A 16,539-nucleotide genomic window follows, 5' to 3' on the forward strand; every position below is an offset into this window, starting at 1 on the left:
GCCCTGCACCGGCCCCGCGCCCCGGAACAGCCGGTAGTAGCCGTTTTTTTCCTCCCTCTTCTCCCTCTCCCTCGCCTCTTTCCGCCCGGCTTTGTGTGAAGTTTGCGGCACATTGCAGATGAGCCCTTAGCGGCGAGAGGAGCCTATTGTTCCCCGCCAGGAACTGCTTGCTGGGGCTGTGCTGGCTTTTGCCTTTGGAGCTGCCTCTTGCAGTACCGGAACCGGCCTCCGGGGCCCGCTGTGTCGCGCTCTCGTCCAGGCAGAAGCACGGCGGCCTCAGATCTTTTTGTCTGAGCGAGAAGAGAAGTGAATCCCGCTGCCGCCGCCACCGCCGCCGCCGCCGTAGCTCTACAGTGTGTGTGTGTAAGGGAGCGAGCGAGGGAGCGAGCGAGCGAGGGAGGGAGATCGCATGGAGCCGCGGCTGTAACACACACACACTGTCAATACCTCACTCCGGCTCCCCCCCCGCCCCACCACAACAGTAACCCAATTCATTGTGTGATCCAGCAGCACCATGTTGAGTCTCATGTGCAGGCTGGATCGGCTGGGTTTGTGGTGCTGAGAGAGGCAGCAGCCGCGGGAGGAGGAATTACTGAGAGGTGCCCCTCTCCCTCCCTGCCTCTTCGCCCGTGTGTTGTGTGGAGACAGGACTCGCAATTACCACACTCTCGGGGCTCCCTTATTCCTTTTAAACTTTTTTTTAAACAAGCCCCTCTCCATGGCTGATCCCCGGCCGAGCACGGGCACCTGGGTCTCTTAAAGACAAGGAGGAGCCGGGGATTGTTGTTGTTGTTGTCGGCCGTTTTTTTTTTTTTTTTAATTGGATTTTTTTTTTACGAGAACCTTTTTTATTACAAAAATGGCAAATTCGACGGGTAAAAACCACGCAGACCAGCGGAGAAAGGGACTCGCTTTCCTGGACGAGCTGCGGCAGTTTCACCACAGCAGAGGGTGAGGAAAATGGGGAGATGGAACGGGAGGGGGGGAGGCTTTTAAATCGACCAGATCCAACTTCCAGCCCCTTCCCTGAAGGACACGGCAGCCCCAGCGAGGGGAGAAAAGGGGGCAGAGCTGACAAGTTGTGGTGTTTTGTGTGTATCTCCTTTGGCAGGTCTCCTTTTAAGAAGATCCCCGTGGTGGGTGGGAAGGAGCTGGATCTTCACGCTCTCTATACCAGAGTCACCACTTTAGGCGGATTTGGGAAGGTGAGTGGAAGTTTTAATTTGGGTTTCCCTCCTACTAACCTCTTCCCAAAAGTCTCCTCTGACCCCCGGGGGTGGCGGGGGGAGCTGGGGTGGCCGGGAACCGTCCTATTTAAAGCCGGTTAGAGAAGGTGGGGGGTGGAAGGAGGAAGCGAACAGATAGGCAGGTTGGTGGCTCGGCCTTGTCGGCGGAGCGATGAAGGGGGACCCGGGGGTACGGCGCGCACCCCACTCCTGCCTCCTCCGCCTCTGCCGGACCCCCTCGCCCATGCCCCCCTCCCGCGGGAAGGCGAGGGGGGGAGCAGGGAGCTGCTGGGCGGCGAGAGCAGGCTTCTTTCGGCTGTGGTGGCAGCTCTGTGCGTGTCTCTCTTGCAGAGGGAGAGACAGAGGAGAGAGTCTGAGTGCAGTTTTAGTGCAACTCAAAATTAGCGGGCATGTTTAACATCGATAATCGGCACGGAGCATGGGCTAGGGAACGATCCTCGCAGCCGGGGGGGGCCGGGCGCTGCCCTCCGAGCCCTTCCAGGGGAAAAATAACAAAAGGGGCACCCAAGACGGTGTGTAATCAAATAGCCATCTTTAGGCTTCAAGGCTGGGGACAGAAATGTAGGCCTCAAAAGAAAGGCCTCTCTGTGTCTGTGGATCTGTGTTGGGGGGACCCCCCGGGCCGGCGCCCCCGCGCCCCGCAGCCCAGGGGGCGCCCCCCGCCAGCACTTCCCTGCATTATTTTAAACTTCTTTGGGTTTTTAACGGACCGCGTTAGGATTTAAAAGGGGGCGACAGAGGGACTCCCGATTGGTTATTGTCCAGGCAGTAAAAACAAAAACAAACAAACCCCAAAACAATACCACCACTCCCGGCCGTTCCCCCCGAAAAATATAATGTGTATATTACAAAATAAATGCAGTAAAAGACCCCTGAGAAGCGGGATTATTCCCGAAAGGAGAATACTACCGACTGTCAGTAAAATACATAGTCCTAAATCCCATATATATTCATGTTTGTTTCTTTTTATATATTTATCTATTTGCTTCATGGCAGCCTGTGTTTTTTTTGTGATGTTCGCTGTCAGCAACATGTTTACGTGTACGTTGTGTATCTCGGCTTGTGTGTTGTTTTTGACAGGTATCAGAGAAGAATCAGTGGGGAGAAATTGTAGAAGAGTTTAACTTTCCCAGAAGTTGTTCTAACGCTGCCTTCGCTTTAAAACAGTATTACTTGCGGTGAGTGCTATCAAGCTGTTGCACTAGTATTTTTGTGTGTGGGGTTATATTTAGTTTTCAGTGTGTGCAATAATAAAAATATCCCCACTCTTTTAAAATGCTATAAAATAAAGCAGAAAAAAAAACCTTGTAATTCCTTTTTCGTCTGATGCAGTGATCAGTTAAAGGTGATTCTGTTTTGTAGTTATTTTTATTTTACATCTGCAAGCCTTAAACTTTGAAGGGATCCCAAGTACACAAACAGTATATGTCAGAGGCCATTTTTTTTGATTGTTTTAGAATGACGGTACTAAAGGACTGTTACTAAGAGATCATGTTATTGTAGTTATAGAAACTTAGGTTAATATTTGGAGCACTGAAATGTGTTGATATATGTAAATTTGTTTACTGTTTAGTGGGGTCAGATGTGGAATAAAAATGCATCTGCAGGAAGGTAGACTATTTTGCACAAATTATATTGTTATCAATTACTAGCAGCATATATTATTATTTTCTATTTTAGAGTACAAAGAGCTAAATAATCTTTTTATTACTTGAAAAATAATAAATTTCTGCAGGTATTAAAAATAAGATTGCATTCCTTGGAAATTATACAGATTTTTTTTTGTGATGCAGGTTATTTTTCATTGTAGCATGGAGTTCATATTGAATATTTTAAATTACTATGTAAGGTACTATTAATTTACTAGATTGCTTCTTAAAAATAAATTTTTATTAAGTCTGGGTGATTCTCTGTGGAAAAGAATTTTAAATGATTGTGTACATAGTTGTTTTGCATGCTGTATATGTGGATACTTACATCTCATTTAGAATGAAGTTATGTGTATGTTGGTTAAGGAATGTAATTTTCAGTTTCTGAATTATAAATATGATATTTTTCATTGCAGTTAATGTTAACATAGATATGCAGTATGTACAAATTAAGTATGGGCTTTTGGATTTCTGTTTTGGTGAGCTGAGTACACACAAGCTTTATCTGTCTCTAGTTTGGCCTTCTGAATTAGGAAATGCAGTAATTGTACAGGTGCACTTTCTATTGGTTGTCCTAGATTGACTTCCAGCTTGAAGCTGTAGAGTTCATAGCACAGTGGAGCAGTTATTGAGTTACAGTGATGTCTGGAAAACCTTAGTCAGATATCTGTAGTTACTGAAATTTTGGTGGTTTTTTTTGGTGGTGGCATATGATTATTTAGGATCCAGGTTAAGAAAAGAAACTACCATTGTTAATAGCTTTGGTAGAGTTTGATTGGTGGCAGGCCTAGAAATTAAGTCGGAAGCTTGCTTTAGGATATCCTTTCCTCTTTTTTTTTTTTTTTTTTTTTTTCCCCCTCCTTCTCTCCTACATAGTATTGAGACAGTGTTGCTAAAGATTTGTCACATCACAGAAGGCAGTTTTTGCTTCTTGAGTTTTTCTGTTGGACCATGTAATTTGTTAGTTGACTAGATTTTACATATAATTTGCAAAATTTTTTTTTTCCCTTTTATTTCTATTTCCATATTTTGTAAGTGTTTGAATGGGCTAACTTTTTGCAGTAGAAGATTGTATGTCATTTCTGTTTTCATGTGTATTTTGAGAGGCATTATATGCTGTGACAGTTAACACAATTAATGTTAATTTAACCTTCTAATGACTATTAATTTTTAATAAGGTATTACTTTTTAAATTAGAATCAGACATACAAAAATGTCATTTTTGTTATTGGCATACTGGTATTGAGATTATTTAAAATATAGTTGTTGAATACATATATAACTAATTACATACAAATAATTTTGAGGGTTTTTGTTTATTTGGAAATTAGGAAAAAAGTTGATAGACGGTTGAGATGGAGAATCTTTAAAAATGTCTTTATCATAATCTCTGTGACTAAGCCATTCTGAAATAAACTATCAAGGTGTTTGGTTTTGGGGTGGACTGATTTTTAGTGATCATTTTGGTTTTTGTTGGGTTTTGTTTCTTCTGAATTGCTGCTTTACTCACTGTTGCTTCTCACATAATCTAAGTTGGATGCAGATTGTTTCCCAGCTGAGTTCACCTTCTTCCATGTGCACTAATAAGACTGTATGTACACATCTCTATTAGGTTAACATTTGTTTAGCTTTAACCTAGAAGGTGTTAGAGGGACAGTGTTTGGTTCTAGGGGAAGAAAAAATGCTCTAATGATAAATTTGTTAAAAGGGTCTAGCTTACCTGTGTTGAACATAATATGAGGTTTTTTACAACCTAGATTTGAATGAACTACTGAGCAATTACCCTTGGAAAACAAAAAATTTGTCTTGTGACCCTCAAGTACGGTAATGACTTTCCAAGCAAAGCCAGGCAAATTAAGGCCTATCAACTTTTATTCAATTTTTAACTAATAGTATGTCACATGTGCTGTAAAGTGCATGGCAGGTAGAGACCCTATTGAATTCAGAAGGATTCAGTGGTGTGCCCCTACATGAATATGTTTGCAGATTTGGATTTGGGATGATTTGTGATGAAAGTTGCTTCTTTCTGTGGAACATCTGGCATAGTGTGTTGACTGACATAAGATGTCAAGCTACATGGACCACTTGCTCATTTTGCTGTGTTGCCACTAACAATGCTGCTATTTTTACTTAAAGTTACTATGTAGACAAATTAGTAAATTGATTCATTTTTGTGATGTCAGTAGTCCTGTTGGCTTGATCAAACTGAATGTTTTGCAAAACAGTCATTGGGTTATGGTATTTCTTGAGGCAGTTCTTCAGGTGTGTATTTTTGGTTAAATATCTTTTTCATTTGACTGTCCTGGAATTTTGCTGTATGTCTTTGGGTATCTGTGTTAGGCTTAAAGAGGTGCATTGTTTAAACTTGCAATACAATTCTGATAGATTTTATGATAGGTGATAGTTGAATATATGATAACCTATCTGCCCCTTCTCCCTTGCACTGCCCTCCCTTTTCTCTCACTGGAAAAAGTAATTTATAATGGAGAAAGTCTGAACCATTCAAACTTAGTGCCTCTGTTGCTTTGAGCTGTCTGACAGGTGAAGTAATTTATGCACTGTGGTTCTTAGTGAGCAGTCAAAAGCCACAGGGCCGATAACCATTGATAGGCTGTACTTGTTAATGTAGTTCTGTAAGACTTTACAGCAACAGAGAGTGTAATTCCCTTGGATGTAGTGCAAATTGGATGTTTCATTTCAATTGAGGTGAATTAGTAAAGCATTTTCTAAATGCTTCTCGAAAAATTACTTTATAATGTTAATAAAAATATTTTAGTATGGATTAATACATGCAGTCATTGTGGATGTACATTTATCTCTTTGTTGGTAAACACCTGGTAGGTAAAAAGAAAGCTAATATGGAATATGGCATGGTTTTTATCTTATTGGTTGATTACATTACAGTCCTACAAGTAATTGGGCTGATGTGAACTCATGTGCTGGTATAGGGTTCTGTTGGTTTTCATGTGAGTGCAAGTGATACATTTATTTCTGTTGTGGATCTTCATCTATTTTGGGGAAATGAGAGATCTTGTAAGTTTAAATGTGTGAATGAAATATGCCTAGCTGAACTGAAAATCAGTTTGCTTTGCAAAGTTATTTATCTACATTAAGATAAATGATATGAAAGAACTAATTGTAAGGTAAAATAAGTTTGTCATAGTTCTGCGGAGAATTCCTGAAAGGTGGACAGCACATGCATATTGTAAGCTTTTGGCAAAGGCAGTAGTAATTAGCTAATAATAGTTTAAGGTGAATAAAAAATTGCTGTTGTTAATATTGGGGAAGAAAGGGGAAGTCAAATAGAGAGGAAAGTGGTCAGTTCATAAATGAGAAGTTGCATAAAGTTATTATTAAGACAAGCCATTATGCTGAATTTCCTGAAATTCCATATATAGTAGGATGAAAAACAGTGAGCAGTTAAAAATCAGAACCATATGAAGTAGTTATAGATGACAAATAGAGGGGGTTCTTGAAAGATCTGAAGATACTTATAAGTCATTTGATCTTCAAGATGCCTCTAAGAAATTAAACAATAGTACTGATTTCTTTTAAAAATAAAGGGGGAAAACAAAAAAAAAGCATGAGCTTAAGAACTAGAATGAAAGGATTCTGTTCTTAGTAATATAACGGCAAAAATATCAGGGAAACAAAAATAAGAAGCCTGGAATTTTTTAAGCAAAAATTACTTTAAGAGGTGTTTTTTGTTATTCTTGCTTCGTGTTTAAAATTAGGATCTGATACTGCAACAGCATCTGCACACAGTTCAGTGAGTATGGAGAAGTACAGGATTGGCTTGTTTGCCAGATCTGATTGCAGATTCAAGGCCCCAGTAAATGAGAAGAAAGTTGTAGCTATAGTAAAATTTTACATATTTTCTGAAATTCAAATACATCTCAAAATCTCTTGTTAAGAAATCATATATGTATATGGATAGTCATCTTAATGAAAAATTGGATGAAAGACCAAAAACAAAAATAGAATGAAGTAGAAAGAATAGATGTGGTGAGTCACAGCAGTTTTAGGTGCTAAAAGAATATCATCAGTGCTTACATATGCACGTAGTAATACAAGTTTAGCCATTTTAGGTATATTTAGTGTCTGCTTTGCTTAACTTTATGAAAGGTAGAATACTACACTTGCAGCATTAGCAGGCAGTGATAGAAGAGTTAAACACAAGTCAGGGCAGAAAAGAAAAGGTAATCTAAAGAAATTAGGCACATTGTTGGAAAGTATAAATGAGATTTAGTTTGAAAAATGCAAGCTCTAGGACAGTTGAGGGCCCATAATCCAAAACAGGTATTCATTGTGAGGGAATAACCTGGAAAGCAGTATTGCTGAAAAAGGGATAGGAGTGATACCACGGGCCTGATAATCCTGTCAGTTGTGTGAACCCAACTCCCTTTCATATGAAAGGGATTTGTGCATGCTTCTGACAGGAAGGACAGGCCCCAATTTGCAATATGATATATAGACTTTGTAAAATTCAGAACGAGTTTAGGTTGCATCCACAGTGGCATGGAGCAAACATTAGACAAACTGGGATGGATTTTTTGTACAAGATTATGAGACTGTGCTTGGAGTACTGTTCTACTTCAGGGAGTTTGCAGCTTGGTGGGGTAACTTAATAGAAACTTAGAGAAGAGCAACAAAATGTTAAGAAAGCTGAAGGGACTAATTGATTTAAAAAAAAAAAAAAGATAAATAAATATGTTTTGCTTGGCTCAATTAACAGTTTGTATGAGAGAGGGAAATGGTATCTTCCAAGCATTTTAAGGGGTCAAAAGAGTTAAAAGGGAGGTAATTTTCAATAAAAAAAGAGGTTGTGTTAACGTGTAAGCTGACATAAAACTAAAGGAGAAAATTCAGAGCAGACAGCAGCACAACCCCCCAAAATATACCTGAATACCTTCTGGTATGAATAGTATCCCAAGGGTACGGTGACCCCCCACACCGGGCACTAGCCTGGCCAGGACACCAATACATGTGCAACAGGTAATAAGCCAGGAATGGTATAGAGAAAGAGCCCAGCTGACCATACAGGTCTTTTCCATCCTTGAATAATGCCATAGTGAAGGCTTTCATCTTGAATACCTATGGGCTCGACTTTGTGGAATCTTTTGCACGTAATTTTCTCCCAAATCATGCAATCACTGGCAAGACAGGAAACAAATACATGGATGATGTTTTTTATGATTTCTTCTTAAAATTTGCTTTTCTCTCAAGACAAAAATTGTAACGTGTATTTCAGTCAGGTGTCTAAGGCCTTTCTTTTGAAGTCTTAAGTGAATATTTTACATAGTAGAAGAGGGAATTTTGTTTAGTTGTACTGAATCATACAGCCAATATACAATCAAGACGAGTTACTATTTATGCAATAAAGCTTTATTTAGGGCAGTTAAATATGTTGGTTTTTCAAATCTCAGAATGTGTGTCAATAGAAGTTACTTACTTGGATGGATGTGGTCTTGTCAAAGTTGCTGGGAATCTGCTTAAAGGAAAACAGAAGTTTTATAATACATTTGCACTAAGACTCATCTGAGGGGAGCAAGCAGCAGATGAAAAGGGACCATAGCTACCTTAGAATTGCTCTTTGTTAGAATTACATTGTGATACCAGTTTACTGTGCAGATGAGTTTGGCCTCTATCAGAGTTTCTCGGCTTTTCCTTCAGAGGGTAAAACTCCTTTTTACTGCTGGAAAATGTAGTGAAAAATTAGTGCGATGAACATTAACATATTTTCCTGTCTATTTTATGTAAGCTTTTTGTAGAAGTTGCCTAAGTTGCTGCTGTTATGCTGAAGGACACTGGTTTATTTGGGGAGGGGTGAGTGTTCTTCAGTTTTAATTCAGAATTCTGATGGTTTGACTTGAAAGCTTATCTAGGCAGATGTCAGAACTAATAATCTACAAAGAACAAGTTTCTGGCAACACTGTAATAACTGTGGTGACTTTTAGGACCTACTTAATCTTCTAAGAATTGGTGGAAACTTTTATTTAAGACCATTTTCTATTCTTAAACCAAAATGGTGTTTAAATGAATTTATGCCTTAAAATTATTAACATCTGTTGTAATGTCTTAGGTTTGAATGAATGCTAAGCTAATTACAGTATGATCAAGAATGCATATAGAATGCAAAGGTATTACTTCTTTTCTTGTGAAATGGAATAAGCCTGGGCTAAGAAAAGTTATTTGGTTTGGTTTTGGTTGTTTTTTTGTTTGTTTAATTTTATTCTGGAGCTAGTAGGCTTTAATTACCTTGCTTATTTGCAGTTAAATCTCAATAGATAAGACTTTCATACTTATGTTTTTCTTTTTTTCTTAACCCTTTCCCCACTTTTCCCAGTAGTGAAATAGAGAAATACAATTTGTTCATTTTTACAGATGAGGTACTAGAGGTACACAGAGGTTCAGGTTTTTACTTTTAGAGTGCATGTCAAGTAAGATGAAACCCAAATATGTTAAAGCCAATTGTTTTTATAATAATCCAGTTTTATTTGTTAATAATTGTTTATATAGATTCCAGTTTTGACAGGAAAATTTCTTCATTTTGAGACTTAGCTAAACTATCTATAAAAAAAGGCTACTATTAATGTCTTTTAAAATTTCTCTTAAATCAATAGCTGAGAAATCCTGTTTTATTTTTCAAACAATGCTAATGTTATGTTCTGTGAATTGGAGAACTAAGAGCTAAATATGTAAGGTCATGAGAATGAGCTGTTTGTGTTTTGTTTTAAAATACTTGTTCTGAGTGTTGGAGTGGTGTTTTACAGCTTAAATGAGACTGCTTGGAGTTACTGTAGTATCAGTCCGCATTACTACAGGTCAGCACAGTTCATAGAGGGGATTGGGTGTAGGCTGGAGATCCCATCACGTGATCTTGTTTCTGGTTACCAGTCTGATACATATTGATTCTGTGGCCTTAGTCAAATCATTTGCAATCTTTTTATTCATATTTATGAAGTGGCTATACTGATGTTTGTTTACCTATCTCAAAGAGAAGTGTGAGACTGTAAGCTTTTAAATGCAGGTTTTGTGTCTCTTCATGCTTCTATGTCATATCTTAAATATTTGAAAATGAATATAAATTAGGACTATATGAGGAAAGTAAAACTATTCATAAGGTTGTTTGCCCTCTACTGTGTTGAGAAGCAGAACATACAGCACAGATGAGAGGAAGAACAATCTTTATTCCTTAGGGAATAAATAAACTTGGGATACCTAAGCAGGGAAATATTGAAATGGTTGAAAGAAAGAAGCTTATCTTGAGGAAGGATAGTAAAACAGCAAGATGGTACCCAGAATAGTGAGCTTAGGTTTTGCCTGAAGGACTAGATTAGTGAGCTAGGTAGCACTTCTCAAATATAGTCTCCTTGGAGCAACAAGTTCAAGTCTTAACCAGACCTGAATTATATTTTAAGCAGTAAGGTAGTGAAGCTGAGTACTCCACTTTTTGTTTTCCTATCTCAAAACTGAAAGTGCATGCATTTATTTTAACTTCAGATAAATTGTTGCAAGGCAGCTATGCTGTGAGAGAGATCATATATAATGGAGTTATAATAGAGTGTAGTTTTGTTGAATGATGCACTGGAGCATGTTTGTCTGTAAGAGTGAACTGTCTTCATACTATTTTCTATCAGGGTGGGAGGAGCAACTGTTGGGATTATTAGTCTCATTAAATTAGAATAATTTAATGTTACTTGTCAATCCACTAGTGCTTAAGATACATAAAAATCTTAGAAAGTAAGGCAGTCATTCTGCTTCAGAGACCTTTTCTCTTAGAGTTTTGTGGACTTTTGACATGGTTGCTGAAGTTTAGATGGACCATACTTACGGCTGCATGTGTTTCTTCATTGTTATGTGCTGTGACGTCTGCTGGTTGGCCTCTGCCTCCCACTCCAAAGGTTGCTATGTTTCCATGATAAACCATGTGCAGAGATTCTCAGGTCCATAGATCACCAAACTGTATGACTAACTCTGAGTAGCTCTGTTCAATTTCTTTGAAGTGCAGTAACAACCTGGATTATTGGAACAGAATGTATTGAGGGAACTTTCCGTTTGGGGTATGTCCCAGGGGCTTAATTAAGCTAAAAGAAAGTAGTTTACTCTGGAGGTGAATCTAGCATGTTTTGAGTATATTAATAACTATTATGGTGTAGGATAGATGTAGAACTATGTGTATGAGTTTGTTTGCTTTTCAAATCCGTATATTAGAAGAAAACTTGTGGAAATACTCTTAGGACCAGTTCTTCCCGTACCTGATTATTTTGGTCAGGAGTGTCCATTTTCTAATGACCTCCATTAAATGATATAGAATCCAGGCACTGGCTAAGTGAACAGTGCCATGTTACAGAATTCATAGATGTCCTCTGTAATTTTGGGGCGATAGTATAGCTTTGAAATGTTGTAGATTGCAGAGCTGTTTCTTGGCTACTTTTCACTCCCCAGTACCATCTATGAAATGCCAGGAAAATTAAAATTTCTAACAGTACGTGTTCATATAATGCTACAGTTGTACAGTAAATATGTGAAAAAATTAGGAATTGCTTCATGTAAGTATGAATGTGCAACTGTAACTGTGTTTCTAGAGAATATTCTTTACAATAGAGCCTTGTGCTCTCTGTGAGAAATGGGAATATATTCCATGGCACTATTACTCTGTTGTATCAATGTACACATAATTCTGACTCATTATTCAATGCGGTAATTGATTAATCACAATATTAGTTATTTCTAAAGAGATTTTGAGTTTGCTTTCTCGGAATCTGTTCTCCACTGTCTTGCCTTCCATGGTGTTACCCCATGTGGGCCAACTGAGAAATCCTTTTCTTCTGCTTGTGGACTGAGGGGGATCCACTGTTGCAATCCTGTTTATCCTGGCTCTGTTGCTCTTCTGTCTTTCTGTCTCTCATTTTCTTAAAATCATCATCCTTTCAGTCTTTTGACTACAGGCCATAATTCATTCTCTATTTCTTGTCCCCTTGATGTCTGTACCCACTGACTGCACATGGGATATTTACTGTAATCAAATTAATTTCTAATTGTAAGAAAATTGAAGGAAAGAAAGGATGTATGCAGGTAAAAGGGCAAGAGGACAAAGGACTAAATGGCAGGTGCCTAGCAACAGTAAAATACTGAATTTTATAGCAAACACTAACAGATTCTGTGGTACCTGAAAAAACAAATTCTTCAGCTGTGGGCATGCTGCATTCACAGGATCCAGATGAATGTATAAAGGGTATTTCACACACCTGAAAAATGTGTTTTCAGGTACTCTGCAGGACCTAGTCAGGCATTGCAGCATTGGATACATTTAGCTTGTTCTTCCAAGGTCATTTTTGTCATTCTAAAGCATAGAAATACTTTTTATTTTTTTAATTTTTTATTTTTTAGTGAAAATACTGTTTCTGAGCAGAGGTATGTGAAAAGGCTGATCCCTGTAGTGAAATACTGTGTGTAGTTAGATTTCAAGAATATACAGGGCCCTAACTACCATGCAGCTTGGAACACTTTGAGTAACTGGGGTTTTGGGGTATTTCTTTTCCCCCCAAATGCTTCAAATTACTGTATTTCCTTCCAACTTGGCTGAGCTTGTTATCCTGTTTAATGATGTATGCTTCTCTGTTTATGTAGCATGAAGTTATTCTTTAGAAAGGTGTTATGTTAGTCAATGCATATGGTATCATAGTAAAAAGGTAAAAGGTTAGAAAATCAAAATACAATACTTGGTGCCAATGATTTAATCATGTTTAGTGTTGTTTCATTAATATGTCGTGTAGTCAATAAGCTGTTGTTAGTGAAATGTAGTTACGTTCCTAGAAAGGTAGGTTTTGTGGTAGATAAATACAATGTTTTTTCCTACTTAGATTTTTATATTACCAGTATACAAATCTGTTTTTTCTCTAGTAGCTTTTATTCTCCTAATAAGCAGTTTAATTGCATTGTAAGTAGGATTAGTCCAGCTGTTGAAGAAAGTGTTTCTTGAGATCAAAGAAAAAGGTGACTTAAAAATGATATGCTGTTCTGTGCATAACACTAAACAAGCACCTAGCTTTCCTAAGCATGCTGATACTTTTCTGTATGGCTATTTGTGTGCTGTAAATTTATTTGTCTGTTAGAAAGCAAAAATATTTTGCTAGTTTTATAGTGATTAGATGCTTCTGTAGGTTTGCTGTAAGAGCTGTGTTTGTAGACTTTTGACCATGTTGAATCTAGATTTGCTTAGGTAGAATTTGTGCCTCTTTGGAGTTGGGCTGAAATTGGTGGCATCCTGTGTCAGTCCTGCAGTGCACTTGTAAAAGTCAGGAGTGTAACATCTGGACCATGTATATTAGCACAGAATGTGCCTGACTTAGCAAGGGTAGGAAGTAAATCAGTGAAGTCAATAAAGATACATTGAAAACTTAGGATACTGAAATTAGTGTAAAGATTGCTTATTAATTCTTTCCAGGACATCTTTCCATATAAGCAAAAGTTGCAACTTTGGCAATTGTTGTCATTTTAGAGAGTTTATGGAAGTTGCATGTTTTGCTCTTTATATGCGTAAACTAACAGAAATTTGTTTTCCTTGGTGGGGAAAGTGAGCTGCATACCTTAAGTAAGAAAAACAAAAAATTATTTCCATTATTTCTTGTTTTCAGAAACTTACCCAAGAGTTTACATATTTGTACTGTTCTCACTGGTATAGCATAGTCCCTAATATTGCTGATTTCCAGTGTCCACTGTATCAAAATAAATATGACTGAAACATTTTTTTATATTGTGGAAATAATGGTGGAAAATTATAGTGTAGTGGACATGAGATGAATATCATTGTTCACATATAGAACATACAGTAACAGTATAAATATGTGTGATTGTGGACCTGATTGCCTTACTGGATGAGTCTTTCAAAGGTGCCCAATACAAGATTCTACTGTAGAAGGGCACCAGGGGGAAGTGACCCCCTTATCTTTTTCCTCAAGCCTTTTTTTGACTCAGATGGTATCTGTTTGCTATGGTTTGTGGCTTCAGAGATGTCATGTATTTCTTGACATGGCAGCTGCCCATTGCAGAGACACACATCTCCTGAGCAGGCAGCCAGCTGATTGAGATGTGCAGCTTGGAGTATGTAAGGTGCGCAGGCACTGCGGAGCTGCTGGCCTGGCAGGAGACATTTGTACCCTGATTAGTCAGATACCCAGATGGAGACACATGCCAGCTCTGATGCCAGCTGGGCTAAATAAAACACTGTTGCTTCTCAGTCACCTGTAGGCCAAGAGAGAAGAAAGACAAGCTGGTTTGAGGTATTTTAATGAGAGCAGGGGAGGAGACCTTTTGTGCATAGGTAGTTAAATTGCAAACGGAAGAAGTATGAATGTTGAGTGAGCTGGGTGTCTTCATGCACTGGGTCACGAGACAGGAATGAAATTTTGAAGAGAACGCTGTTTGGAAGGGCGGATGGAGTAGATAGTATAGAAGGAAAAGGAGGGGTTATGTAATCAAGTGCTGGTAAGTTACTCTTTAATAGCCAACTCTCTCATTTAAATTGTTCACTGGATATTAATTGACTTGTTGCCCAGATGCTGGGTTGCTGCTGAGTGAAGACTGTCATTTGTAAAGTACTGAGTTGCACCATCTGCTTTCCTGCAGTGAGGTTCTGATTTACTGGTAGAAACCTTAAGAGTGGTGGTTCTGTGTCTTTGCTTGCGCTATGAGTGCTGTATATGCAGAATTCATTTCTGTTCTCTTAGTTTATATTTTTTCATTAACACTGAATTTACCTTTTTCATTTCGGTTTTTAAAAAATCAACCATCATCACAATTACTGTTACTTCTATCCTTATATTAAAATACCATAAAGGCATAAAACTGCATATAATCAAATAAAAGGATTTTATCTGTTCCTTAAATAGCTTGCAGGGAGAAAGGTCTCATCTTCAAAAATAGTTTTTCATGGGCATTGCTGCATTTAAGAAAGCTAAGGAAGTTACAGTTGTGGAACAGTGAGAATTTCTTCAAATGCTATTGTCACTTTGAGAAAATTAGTAATGTCTATGTATACTTCATTTTGTATATTGATTGATTAAGAAGTGAATATGTTTTATTGTATATGTATATGGAGAGAGCATATACAAGTCCAGATGTCAGCTTAAGTTTGGGATGAATCGCATAGGCTTCCTGTCTCACTTCTAATGCTGCATATATGTTAAGAATGAATTTCCAACAATGGAACAAACATTCCAAAACTCTACTAATGTTTTTATACCTGCCAACACAAAGGTTTAGAGACCAAGTTTGAATTTCACGGGTGGGAGTAGATGCAAAGTACTGCTTCTTTATGACATTTCCTGATCACTTGTGATACAAAACTCTTGCCTGTTGTAGGCCTTAGTCTTATGCAATTTGGAAAGACAGCTTTTAAACTCAACCTTCTCTAAGCAAAATATATCAAAAGGCTGTTGTTTAAAACTACTCCCAAGTTATGGAATATAAGTTGCTCTGATCAAAACAACTAGCAAGTAGGGGGCAGGTAAATTAGTCAAAGACATGGACAAACTATTTTTCATGCAACTCTGCCATTTCTATTATACTATCAGCCAGCTACATAGATTTTGATTCTGCTATCATTGGAATTTCTTTGGAATTGGATTGGAATAGCTATTAATTGCTATTTTTTTGCTAAAGATAATGTGAATTTGTGTTTACAATAGTGGTTATTGCCACTGTTTTGAGCTGTCAGCCACACTGATATTTCCAGAGAATAAAAGCGACACATTGTTTAAAAGGAGTACATAATCTCCTTTCTCTACCCCTTGTGCTACCTCAGTGCATAGAGGCGGGTAAAAAGAGTATAGGTCATCATTCTTGCTTGCTTATGTACATCAGAAATTATTGCTGTTATCTTAAATAGCAGCTTGTGGTATCCCTTTTCAAGCAGACAGTCTTGCTGTCGCTTGAGTGGCTGCCGTGCTGCTGGCGTTGGCCCCCAGATATGGCTATGGCTAGTGATAAAAGCTCTGCTTTTAGGTTGTGGTAGTGGTGAGGACTGGTGTTGTTTTTAATTGTAGATATCTACTTTCATGGAGACCTGCATCAGGGTTCCATTGCTGCTAGAGACACAAGCTAGCAGATTCTAGTCTTGAATTGCTTATTACTGCTGTTGTTTATTTATTTGCTTTTAATCAAGTTTTGTAAGTTTTGTTTTATTTATATGGCCTTGTGGTTAGTCCTCTGTAAATAAAAGTTTATTTTGCCTGCCTTTTACATTTCTGGAGGCTGCCACTCTTGTGCAGGGAAGTCCCATTATAGACTAAGCAGGAAGAGCAACACTGAGAATATAAAGGAAAGGACCCCACATATTTGGACATGTATTAATCAAATGTATGTTCTTCACACCTTTTTAACTAGTTTTTACTGAAAGAGATCAAGTTTTGTCACTTCAGTAACTTTCAGGTCTTAATAGTTTTCTAGTCTCCTTGGAATTTTTTTTACAAATGGAGATAAAAAGTGGGTTTGGCATCAGTGTGATGAGAATGGTTGATTAAACTAGTAAAATCTTCAGAAAGCAGCATTGTAGTATGTATGCAGATACTAAATGAGGAGAAAGATCAGAGGATCTTAATGAGTTTTAAAATGGAGGTACATGATGAGGACAGAGGTTG

The 16,539-nt window shown here is 38.1% G+C and overlaps 1 protein-coding gene across 3 annotated transcripts in view; it reads left to right on the forward strand.

Moving 5' to 3' along the window:
- The first annotated feature begins 6 nt into the window (after positions 1-6).
- ARID2 (AT-rich interaction domain 2) overlaps positions 7-16,539 on the forward strand; it is a 94,143-nt gene continuing 77,610 nt past the window's right edge. For 2 of the 3 annotated variants that reach the window (XM_033514192.1, XM_015628326.3), the window contains exon 1: positions 2,328-2,425. Coding sequence is in view for 1 of the 3 variants with exons in the window: in XM_015628322.1 (XP_015483808.1) it covers positions 860-951; positions 1,112-1,205; positions 2,328-2,425 (284 nt within the window). In the remaining 2 variants the exon portion in view is untranslated. Of the gene's footprint in view, positions 952-1,111; positions 1,206-2,327; positions 2,426-16,539 lie in introns of those variants that run through there. The other variant, XM_015628322.1, reaches the window with a different exon arrangement.

This window comes from Parus major, chromosome 1A (genome assembly GCF_001522545.3).
Source record: "Parus major isolate Abel chromosome 1A, Parus_major1.1, whole genome shotgun sequence".
In the NCBI taxonomy this organism is placed as follows: Eukaryota; Metazoa; Chordata; class Aves; order Passeriformes; family Paridae; genus Parus; species Parus major.